The sequence below is a fragment of the Emydura macquarii genome, unplaced genomic scaffold (genome assembly GCF_026122565.2).
Source record: "Emydura macquarii macquarii isolate MOO-44397 ecotype Brisbane River unplaced genomic scaffold, CSIRO-AGI_Emac_v2 contig_306, whole genome shotgun sequence".
Lineage (NCBI taxonomy): Eukaryota > Metazoa > Chordata > Testudines > Chelidae > Emydura > Emydura macquarii.
This window is the reverse complement of record NW_027130443.1, coordinates 13,225,590-13,237,673: the sequence shown is the minus strand read 5'-3', so window position 1 is coordinate 13,237,673 and position 12,084 is coordinate 13,225,590. Positions and strand designations below refer to the sequence as shown.

General features: G+C 59.9%; 1 protein-coding gene across 1 annotated transcript in view; it reads left to right on the top strand.

The window, feature by feature from the left end:
- NCAN (neurocan) overlaps positions 1–12,084 on the top strand; it is a 74,958-nt gene that overhangs the window by 49,757 nt on the left and 13,117 nt on the right. The window contains 1 exon segment of the mRNA XM_067560351.1: positions 7,109–7,225. Within this exon segment, the coding sequence (XP_067416452.1) occupies positions 7,109–7,225 (117 nt within the window).

Here is a 12,084-nt window from a genome sequence, read left to right as displayed (position 1 = left end):
CATGTCTGGAGCGATTCCCCACCATGCTCTGCTTTCCTAGGGCCAGCTCCCCACTGCCTGGGCTCTTGACCTGACCCTGTCAAGCCAGGGACCGGAGGAGGGGCGGGGTGCCTATCCCAGGGGACAGGGGTGTGACTGGGTGAGGGGGTGGCCTAGGAGGGAACTAGCATGGATCCAGAGCAGAGGGCCGGGGGTAGATGGGCTGGCGGCCGTGGTGCAATGAGGGAGTGGGATGAGGCTAGGTCGGTGGGAGGCCCTGGTGCAATGGGGCAGGGGGTGAGAGGATGAGGCTGTGGGAGGGAGGGAGGTGGGAAGCTGTAGTGCAAAGAGGCAGGGAGTGGTGAGGGGGGCTCCCTTGTCATCTCCCCGACTGCCTCCCGAAGCCTGGGTTGAATCAGGATCAAGCACTGATCCAGTCTCCATCCCCCAGTGAGGCTCATTAACACTCGTTTAAGTGAAGCCGTTGATTTCTCACACAGCCCTCGTTAATGCCTGCACCTGGGGAGTCCTCCGACGCTTATTACTGCGACCTCTGGCCGCCACAAACAAAGACAGCCTTGATTGGCTCAGTAACAATGCGCCTGCCTCCCTTCGATCCGCTCGGCTTTGTTCTCAGTGGGTCTCGTGTTCAGTCTCTGGGGTCCCCGAATCTCGCCTGCCCCTTCGAGTCCTCTGGCCAGATTCCACCCGTTGGCGGTGCTGGCCGGGTGTCCCGTCTGATGGGTAGCTCCGCCCAGTGGGGGAGGAGCCAGGAAGGCTGCTGGGACAGGTAAGAGTTTGCAAACAGCTGTGGTCCAACTCCCAGAGGAGCTGCTGGTATTGGGCCCCCCCATATCCTGCCCATCCCCACTGCGGTTCCCTGTGCCCAGTGGCAGTCGGAAGAAGCAGGACGTGCTCCGCGGTGCCGCTGGGGTTAGCGCTTGGGTCCCTGCCGTAGTACGCCCCAGCTCAGCCGTGGGATCTGGGCCGGAGGCAGGAGTCGCTGCAGGGATTCTCCAGCAGGGCTACGCAGGGCATCAGACGAGGTGATCACAATGGTCCCTTCTGCCTGGAAACCTTGGGAATCCATGAAGCGTATCAGCAACGCCCTGAACGAGTGTGCACGCCGCCGGCAAGAGCTGGCTTCCCTGCAGTCCTTGGAGATGCCCCTTCCTGTTCCGTTAAAGGGGTAACCACAGAGGCATTTGCAGGGGGGCGTCGTAGGCAGTCGGCTGCCCAGCACATTCTCCTCCCAGCACCCGGAGCCCAGCTAGCGCTGAGTGCGGGGGCACAGGGAGGGGCTGCAGCTTGGTTCTCTCTAGGCCGATGAACCGGCCTGTGAGGTAGAGCAAGAGCCCGTCAGAAATTTTCTGCGGCAACGATTTGCCATTGGAAAATGCTGATTCCACGAAATCGAAACGTTTTGTGGGAACAGAACAATTCTGTCTAAATTTCCACAGGAAATTATCAGAACTTTTCATTTCCATTTTATCCTTCAGACGCCTGTATTCCTATGATATTGTAATGAACTAATTAATAGTCCCGATAATAAGGTCAAAACCAACCGGATTTTGAACTTGTAGAACTTCCTGTGGGACCGGAGTGCCCCACTCAGGATAACCCTCAGGGTCCCACCTACGTGGGCCTGTGGGGTGAGCCAGGCAGCTCCCACCCCCAGACTGGTCCCTTGCTCCTGGCCAGCCGTCCCATGCTGTGGAGATGACCCCTGGGTGGAGGGCCAGGGGGCAGGGAGCAGCATGAGCAAGGGTTGTAACGGGAGGGCCAGGGGCATTTCATTCCAGCCAGGCTATTCCCTGCCTCTCCCATCCAGCCCGGAGCTACGGTCCAGTCCCAGAGTAACCTCTTCACCTTATCGGGGCTGGGTCTCCCACCGCAGTGAGGCAAGCAGCAGGGAGCCCCTCACCCTGGGTGGAGCCACGTGGGGCATGTGTATAAACCCCGGGGCAGAGAAGCTGCAGGCATGTCCCCTCTCCTTGCTGGGGCTCTCTGATCATCCCCAGGGCGTTTTGGAGGGATCCCGGTGAGTGGCGCGTGGGGCCAGGTCCCAGAACACTGCCTGTCCTGGGTCTGGAATTCACCCATCTACCCCAGGGTTTTGTACAGCCACGGGGAGCTGCTGCCCCAGCATCCCCTGCACAGGCCTGAGCAGTGTCAGCATCCAGGGGACCCCCACTACCCACAGCTTCGAGCTGGCTGCAGAACAGCACCTGGGCAAGGGAGGGCATGTGCTCATGCATATTGATGGCAGGCCCGGGGCTCCTTGCAACCCTGCTAATAGGTCCCAGTGAGCCCAGGGCAAGATGTGAGATGTTTTTAATAAGGTTTACAGCTCCGAGGGGAAGCAGCTTGGACAGGACGGGGTTTCACGGGGCCAAGACACTGCTCAGCCTGGAAAGAGACGTCGATTCTCTTTCTTTTCTCTCCTCCTCTTTAACTCTTCCTTCCTTCCTGTGCTCAGCCCTGTCACTGGATCTCGGTGGATCTATAACCAGACACACAAACAAAAGGGAGAGGAAAGTTCACCCAGAGCTGGGGAGACGTTCTTCCCTATTCCTCCCCCATGCGCTCAGCGCCTCCTTCGCTCACATCTACTCCTGGTCGCTCTCCAGTAGTCTCTCTGCTCCATTCCCATCGCCAGCGGCGACGGCGCGTCCCCCGCCGCTCTCTGGGAGCTGGTGGCGCTGATGCCTGCTGAGCAAACAAACATCTGCAGGGCTCCTGGATCCTTTCCCCGGCTCCAGCACATCCGCCCTCCCCGCTCCCTGCGCTGTTTGCAGACAGAGCTTTGCACAGGCTGGCTATGGGCACTGCGCCTGCCTGATTGCTGGGGTCTGCTCCATCAGTGCTGGCCCCAGACTGGCCCCAGTCCCAGCTCCCACCGGGCTCTGCCCCCCTGGGTTCCTCTTCTGCTTTCTGGCTGGGGTGAAGGAGGATGAGTAGGGAGCCCAGCATCCACAGGCAACCCTACAATAACGAACCAGTGTACACAGCCCAGCACGCAGAGGCAACCCTACAATAACAAACCAGTGTACGCAGCCCAGCACCCACAGGCAGGGGCACAACCAGAATTTCCCTCAGGAGGGTTGCAGAAGGAGGCACCGTCCCCACTCCAGGTTGTGCTGGCTTTTGACAGCTTCAATCCTGCTCATTCCCCATCTCCAAGGACCAGCCCTGGCTGAGCGAGACCAGCTGGGACCTGTCCCTCTCCCTCGCACATCCCCAACCCTCCCACTGGGCAGACCAGGCCTGTGAACTTGTAGTTGCGTCTGTGGCCAGTAACAAACCAACATACCCCGCCGAGCGCCCCCAGGCAGCCCTGCCGTGAGCAGCCAGTGCTGCAGCTGCAAGCCAGGGATGGTGGGCAACTGAAGGGCAGGAAGCCAGGTTGCTAGAACAGTCAGTGGGAGGCTCACGAGCACCTAGCAACACGTGCTGTCCGGTCCCCGGGTCCTAATTCAGCCCTTCCCGGGGCGGTGGGGTCAGTGCCAGGGCTTGGCTGAGCCCAGCTGCCGCCTGGCACGCAGCACACGCCGGGTGCAAATGACCCCAGAGGCTGGAAATTAGGCAGAAGGGCCTCGCCGCCATCCTTGGTGCCTTGAGATCAGGCTGAGACGCGAGAGGCAGGAGAGCGAAGCCTCGGGCGGAGCAGGCCTGGAGATTGGCGGCGTTCCCGGTAGAGGTCTCTTCGCCCCGGCTCACTGCACCGCCCCACGCCAGCACCAAGCCCTCCACATGGCAAATGGCTGCCAGTCTGTTAGCCAACCGCCAAGCTGCTGGAGCCCCCCCTTCCGCGCGGCTCCGCTGCAGGCGGGGACCCAGACTGCACCTCTGCCGGCTCCCGGGGCTTCTGCATGCTGGGGCCAGATCCATGCAGGTGCTGCGGCCCCCCAGCGACGCAGGTAGGATTTACAAATAGGTCTTCGGCCCAGAGAGAGCAAAGTGTCGCCCAGGGGGCTGTGACAGGGCCAAGAACTGAGCTCAACGCTCCTGAGTCCCAGCCAAGTGCATTGACTGCGAGGCCAGCCGTCCTCTCTGCTCACTCAGCAGCCTGGAGTAGATGCCCATGAGATGGCTCCGACTGGAGGATGATCCCCTTGAAAAGAGCCGGGGGCCCCATTGCTCCCTGACAATGGGATGGATCCATCTGGGAAATTGTCCCCCCGGCGGGGAGGGCCACGAGCCCCATCAGTGGGGACATTTAACACTAGAGAGGCAAAAACGCTAGAAAATCTACAACGGGGACGCCCCCTCCCCAGCCCAGAGCGGACGGCCCCGCCTGACCATTTCCACCCTGACTGCCAGGATTCTGGGTCTCCGGCCAAGCAAAGCAAACGCGGATGAAGCTGCTAAGACAGGAGCGCGGCACGTGAAAGCAGCAGCAGGAAACTTCAAAGCCTGAGACGCAGACAATATTTCTGGGCTGTGAATTGGTGGCTGGGAGCGCGAAGGAGACTCCTGGCCCCATGGCACTGAGAGTCAGTCAGCCCCATCCCTGGGCCGCGCTCCCCTTGACACCAGCTGATACACACACACACAGCAGGTCTCATCTCCTCCAGCCTGCACACAGAGACGCGTGCGCGCACACAGCAATTGTGGGGGGTCAGGGATGAAGTGTGGCTATCCCAGACAAGGAGAAGGATTTTCACCAGAGTGGCTGGAGCCCTTGGTCCGTCCATCCCAGAATCTGGCACCCCTGATTTTTGCGTCTGAAGAAGGTGGCATCTTCCCGCATGCGCCTGGTCCATTGTGTGAGCTGCACACGGGGAGGGGCTGGAGTTTGTGCTGATGAGCCCTGCACAGTCAGCGGTGGCTTGAGGAGTGAGAGTGGCTTGCCCTGTCCTACCCTGTGCAGCTCCAAACATTACTGGTCCTGCTTGTAAAATCATTCCAGCCCCGGTGAGACCCAGCTCCTGCGCTGGACACAGGGTGCCTGGAGCGGGTGGCAATCAGTTTGAAAAATAAGATGGTTGTTGATGTAGCTCCCGGGAGAGACGCTCGAAGGTGAGGGGGCACCATTAGTCTCCGCGTTATATCCCCTCAGGTCACCTACTGGCATGCAAATCACAGGGAGCTGTTTTTTCCAGCTTGGGGTTAGACAGAAAGATGGGAATCTAAACAAAGAGATGACAAATAGACGAATGTGTATGGAGATTCGATAGAGAGATAGATAGATGATAGGTAGATAGATGGGTGTGTGATCCTGTGGCAGTGTGTTCCACAGGTTAAATGATGCATTGTGTGACAGTATTTCTTCTTATCGGTTTTAAACTTTCCGCCTCTGAATTGAATTGCTGTAGAACTAGCTACCGTGGCTGGAAGGCAGTGGGGCGAGAGAGAGATGCCTTTTTTACAATGCTGGGCCTTTCACATGCTTTTGGGAAGAATCTGCCTGTTTCGCAGGAACTCACGGTTACCCATGCTGCGCTCTTGTGAAATCGCGCCCCAATTCGAAGTGCTGAGTGCTTGAAAATCCAGCCTTCAGCAGAGGGCTCTGGAGGCAGCAGTGGGCAGCGGGGAGCAGGGATGGAGACTCCAAGGTACAAGCTCTTTGGGATCCTGAATACTTGGGTTGCTTGCCTTTGCCGCAGCATCTTCCCTGTTGTTGTTCCCCGTGCTGGTGGATTAAAGCTAGTGGGGGGTATCCCTAGCCACGCTACAAACACACCGTCATTTGCAGTGTCCGTGTACCTAGAAGGATTGGAACCACGGCTGGGAAATGTCTGGCTAAGCCAGCTCTGCCTATGGCCCAAGTGACAGCGCACAGCATGTCAAATCTGCTTGTAGGAGCCTCTTCTGCCCGTCCAGCTCGTCCAGTCGCCTGGACCATCCACTCTCCATATTTCTCAGCACGCTCTCGCTCTCCCTCCGCCGGGGGCTTTCACCGGGCGCGTTGCAAAGCTCCTGACGGAGTGGCTCAGCTGTTGTTTTGCCTGGTGAGTCGTCCCTGCTCATTAAAGTGCTTCTGTGTAGGTAAATGGAGCGCGATTCCTCCACTTCAGACGGCGGCGAAGTCCGCTCGCCTATCTTGGACTTCGCAGGGCTGCTGGCGTTCGGCTGCACTCCTCATTGACATGCAAGGACTGCCTTCTCCTTCCCCCAGAGACTGTTTAAAGTCAGTCAGAACTAATTATAAAAAGAAAGAATTACATCCCGACTTGAGCCAGCTGTCAGGCGTCTGAGCCGCCTTCGCTGCGAGTCTTTTGCATATTTTAACGCTGCGTTTGGGGGCCGGGCATGCGTGGCAGTTTCCACACACGGGCCCAAAATAAAACCGGGAGAAAAATCCCAGCTTGCAGAGATCAAGAGCGCAGAGCCTGTCCCGGCTTAGACGTGCGCCAGGAACCGACGGGGAGCGAGGGCTGCAGAGCTGCGCTTTCATTGGCGGGTCTGCAGCCTTGGGATCCCTGCGAACAGCTGGCCCCGAGCACGCACATTTCAAGGAAGCATGGTGTGCAAATGTTGCTGTCTCCTGGGGTTCGCTCAGGGCCCCGTTTCCCACAGAAACCATGCTGCAGGGGCAGGGAGCCCTGTGGGGTTCAAACACTGAACCGGGCTGTGGTGTGTGATGTCTCAGCAGCAGGGAGTATGTAGATGGCAAGAAAATACGGCCCAGGGGAATTGTGGGATGGCACTGGAGGACTAGCAGGACTCGGATGGCTTATACCTGCATCCAGGCTGCAGGGTATAGGCTGTGCCCCGTCGGCCAGCCGGCTTGAGTGCAAAGCACCACCCTGCTTAGCCAGAGGCCTGTGTGTGAGGATGGGGCTCAGTTTAGAGGCAACGCTCGCATGGGAACCAGAGAGAACTCTGCAGCGAAGACAGGCCCTTGGTCTCTCTCTCTCTGAAGGCGGGCGCCACAAAGCGACCCCCTGGTTGGTATCGGGTGGGTGGGCGAATGAGCCGCCACGTTGCCGACCGGCTTGCAGCAGAGATGCGGGGAGGCTGCCGGCTGGAGGCGGGGGGCAGGGAGCCCACGTGTGACGTAATCTCCGTGGGTCCTGGGTGTCTGAGAGGGGCTGGGGGAAAGAGGGCCTCAGCACCCGGCTCCGGAGGGGACCAAGCTGTAACCTGTGCTCATGTGCCCATGCCTTATGCTTGTGTCTTGCAGCTCAGGCCGACCCCTGCGAGAATAACCCCTGCCTGCACGGTGGGACCTGCCAGTCCAACGGAACCGTCTACAGCTGCAGCTGCGACCTGGGCTTCACCGGGGAGAACTGCGAAATCGGTGAGTGGCTCTGCCCCGGAGAGACGGCAGGGGCTGAGAACCGGCCAATCACAGGTGGTGCGGGGGGGACTGGTGCCAGGTCACTGAGTCACGCGTTCAAATCCAGCCAAGGCAGGCGTGGCCGCGAACGGTTCCGTGCTGGGGGCTGTTCTGTGGTGTCTAGGCTTGTCACTGATTCAGATGCAGCACGGATGGAGTGAGCCACGCAGCCGGAGCTCTCCTCCGGGAATGGGTGGGTGCGAAGTTCCTTCTGCTGCTACACCTGCCCGGGGGAGATCCCCCTGCTCTCCAGCACGGGGACATGGATGCAAGTTGGTGGTGAGGCCCTGTCCTTTAAAGCACCTTTTTATTTCACGCTTCCGGTTTTTGCAATGCCGTCTCCCACCCGCAGCCTTCGATTCCTCGCGCGCGCACGCCTGGCCAGGCCCCTCGGTGCCTCCCTGCCAGGCTTTGGTGGCGGCTGCATGGCCGGGGCCTGCCTAGCTCAGGCCGCCTGCACCTGCCAGCTGCCACCCGCTGCCGGGGCTGCAGAGGCCAGGAGAACTGTGTGTGTCTCGATCAAAGCTACATGAGCCGCACTCGCAATGCGGGCCACTTTGGCGGTGTGAAGGGGTACCCTGAGAATCCGCCCCCCCCATCTGATGTGGAGCTGGTTTAAGGGCCTGAACCCACCCCTCTCCCAGATGGGGGCTGGGGGTCATGGCTGGTGCTGGCACTATGTTCTTTACTTCCCAGCACTCACAGGGGGCATTCGGGAGAGGAGCGTAAACTCGGCCACCCTGACGCGGCTCTGATTTACCGTGGGACCTGGCCAACGTACAGGGAGCACACGGGCTGCGTGAGGCCCCTCTGTCCCATCCCCCAGTGCAGGGGCAGGGGGGATCTGAGAGCGCAGCCCAGCCGGGTGCATTTCACGTCCTGGGTCTCCCACCTGAGTGGGAGGCGGCTGAATTGGGTGTCACCGTCCCAGAGGAACGTTTGCTTCTGTTTTTTTATGGAATGATTTTGTCGCTTTTGAGGGCCGAAGGAAGCTACCCCAGGAATGTTTCTACCCCAGGAGGAAGGTAAAACCCTGGCTAAAAAGGAAGGCGAAATCCAGGGCTAGCTGTCTCTGGCAAGGCCATCCCTCCCTGGTTCATTTCTGTCATCAGTGTTCCTTTCATGGGCCCCATGGAGCTGGGTGCGGCGCAGACAGGGAACAAAGCAGGCAGTCCCGGCCTCGGACGCTCCCAGTCTGGGTGTGGGGCAGGATGCACCAGGCAGACGGAGCAGATGCGTGGGGTGGGGCAGCAGGCGGCGGTGACGCTGAAGGGCACAGAGCTCAGCGGAGAAGCAGAAACCTCCTTTTGCCACTTGCCTGCTAGGACCCAGCTGTGAGCTCTGATCTCAGCGTCGCTGAGCGCTAGCGATCCCGTGGGGGGCGAGACGCGGGGGAGAAAGTCCAGGACGCTGTTAGTCCTGTAGGTTTGTTAGGACCTGGATAATTCACAAAGATCAAAGCCAGCTAGTTTCTAAGGAAGACGGTCCAAGCAGTGGGGGCCCCTCAGGATCCAGGGAAGCTGGGTGCGTAACGACCTCCACAGTCATCCTCCCGGGGACCTGAGCCAAGACTTCCAGGGCTAAGAGGATGAGCCACTTCATCCTGAGCTAAGCCCCTGGCCGTGTGCAGTTGCAGACCCTTGTCCCCTGCGGATCGGGCTGCATGACGCACCCTGGACAATGGGCTGTATATATCAAGGGCAGAGTCATCTCTCACCATGCGATGGGGAGCTTGCCCAGCAGAGACTTATGCCTAGGGAGGAAGGAAGCAGCTCGAAGGCATTTCACGCTCCCTGCCCTGCTGTTTTGCGTCCGTCCCTCATTTCACGGCTTGGCACACCAGGATGCAGGGGCCTCAAGCTGCTCTTTAGAAACCTCTCTGATGCAGTCCCCCCCTCCCATAACGAGCCAATCTATTGGCTAATGAACCTTGGTTGTGTTGCTGGAAATCCAGCTGGCCCGTGTGCTGGGAGCTGACTCCCTCCCCGGCCGTGGTGCGAATAGCTGGCACCGTTCCCCAGTTAATGGCTGCCGAGGACAAGCTCACCCTCCTAAATCACGCCGCGCCCGTGCTGTGATCAAGCACGCCAGGTTCTGGGCTATTATCTGCAGCTCGTGGGCCGCCACACTCGCTGATTTCAAATTGGCTTGGAAACTGGAGAGAGAATGACGCTGATTCCTCTTTAATCCTCTTTCTCCTACCCCCAATCTCCCTGTGGTTCCCCTGGGGCATCATTCCCCGAAGCAGCCCATGCCCAGGCTGTGCAATGGGATATGGGGGAGCCCCAAACTCCACCCAGGGGGGACCCTACGGAGGGGAAGCTCTTGCTTTCCAAGTATGTTCATTTCCCGGCGATCGCTGTTTCTCGCACAGTACAAGCGAAAGGCCCCTTTGTGCAGGGTGCTGCACAGATCCGTAGTGGGAGATGGTCCCGGACAGACAGCGGGAGGATCCTTATCACCCATTTTGCCCTAGCGAGGGAATCGAGGCCCCAAGAGATGGAGCAGAGGCAGGTCGCCTGGGTCCCCATGCAGTGCCTTTCCCCAAGGGCAGGGGCTGCTGGGGGAGACACTGGCTTCTGACCGTGCAGCAGGGCTGCTGCAGGAGCCCAAGACCATTGCTTCTCCAGTGAAGGACTGGGCCCTGCCAGTCTGCCGTGCTTTGCAGGCCAGCTCGGGGCCCAGGGCAGCAGCAGCACCAGAATATCAGGCTTGAAGTCAGAAAGGCTGAGAGAAATATGGGGAGAAAAAACCTTTCCAGAGCCAGGTAATAACGTTTAAGCAGCATCTATTTCCTTCTTACAGCCCAGGAAGCCGTAACAAACCCCTCAGTGCCTTCCCTGCTGGGATCAACACCTGCCGCGCAGCCACCAGGTCATGGCAGGGACGGGCTTGGGTCTGACTGTGCATCCCCCCATACCCGTCAGGGCCCCCATGACCGCAACAGCTGAGCTCCTCACACACCCTGAGAGGCAGGATGGGGCGATTAGCCCCGTTTACAGGTGGGGAGCTGACGGTCAGAGAGACTAAGGAACTTGCCCGAGGACACCCAGTGAGTTGGTAGCAGAGCATGGAATTGAAGCCAGAGATAGAGCCCTGATCACTGGACCATCGCTGAGCTCCCACGGGGAGTGGACGGTGGGGTAGAGGGTCACGACCCCGCCTTATGCCCCAGCTCCAGCAGTGACCAACGGCCTGATTCAAAGCCCACTGAGCCTTTCCATGGACTCCAGTGGGTTAGGATCAGGCCCTGGAGCCTGACAGTATCCGCGTCCCCAGGAGAATTGCCCCACAATGGCAGGGGAGCATGTCCGAGAAGCTGGGCTGGAAATCTGACCAGCACGGGCCATCTCCGACACTTCCCGCAGCACCAGTTGCGGAGAGGTCTTGCGATCCCACCAGGAACCCCAGCACAGTCCTGGTTGGAACAGGCGTCTTTGAGTGACTCCCAGAGTCTCTCCCATCACTAGCCACATCCGGGGGCCCCCTGGCCAGCCCACCTGCACCGCCCAGCCCTCGGCACCAGCTCTGGTACGGCTGCCAGAACTGAACACGTCAGCCTGATAATTCATTAGCCACAGATAAATCAGCTCCAATTAGCGCTATTGAGCGGGGCAGACGTGGCTGAGTAGCCTCAGCTGCGATGGCAGCTGCATCCTGTCCTTGGCGGGGAGAATCCGATACACCATTAGCGACGCCATCAGCCTGGTGGCATGTGGCACACTCAGCCCAGGGCCCCCTGTGGCGAAACTGCCGCCTCATCCCACTTCTAGGATCCCTCGGGGCAGCCGCCGACCCCACCCCACTGCAAGGGAGAGATGTCTCTGTTCTCATCACGCTCTAGCCCTAAAGTCCTTCCTCCAGCGCCGGGGTTTGTCCTTCCCCCTCGGCAGACACTGGCTTGGCTCCATCGCAGCCCTGGCTGCATGGTCCCAAGGTGTGGGGGGGGGGGGAAGAGAGAGAGAAAAGGGGGTGCTGGCGCCCTGCCTTGCGAGGCACTCGAGCTGGCAGAATGCTCCATGAGGAAGAAAGCTCAGTGCCTGGGGACCACAGCAATGGGAAAAGCCTCCTAGCCCGGCATGTCCATACTGAGCTGCATGGGAACTGTGTGGGAGCCCCAGGCCTGGCAGGCAGGGGCGTTGTGGGTCTGGATTGTGGCACATGGGCAGAGCCGGGGGGAAGGCCTGGCGGGCAGAGGCGTTGTGGGTCTGAACCGAGGGCCCGCAGCAGCGAGGCCTGCGCCGTTTGCTGCTCATCTTTCATTTCCATCTGCACTAAAACTCTCACCCAGCACGGCAGCTTGCTCGGACGCCGGTGACCTGCGTGTCCCGCCCAGGCGGCCTTTGCTCTCGCGGAGCAGGGACTGCAGAGCACTGTGTGTGTGCTGGGGTCACACAGGGACATCAGCTTCTTCCTGGGCTGCATGGGCGGTCGCTGCTGCTGCCTTTTGCCTTCTCTAGCACTGGCTCCTATCGCAGGCCACCTCCCCGCCCCCATTGCCCCAAGTGGCCAGCTGCAAAGATACAGCGGTGGGGAGGGTCAGGAACAGGAGCAATAACAGCCGGTGTCCCCACGTCCACCCCCTTTTGTCTGTGACGAGGCCGTGTCCGTCTCCCGGCCGGGACGAGGCTGCTGAGCCAGTGCCAGTCGATATAAACGTGGGGGTAGCAGTGGGACGCGTGTCCCCGCTGCCGTGCTGCTCCGCTGAGACCCCGGCCACTCCCGCGCATCCGCCCTGCAGATCTCCTTGGAGTTTAATCTCTTCCTTAGGATTCAGACAGCTGTGCCCTTTGCCTGCCTGAAAGAGACAGCGTTAGCGC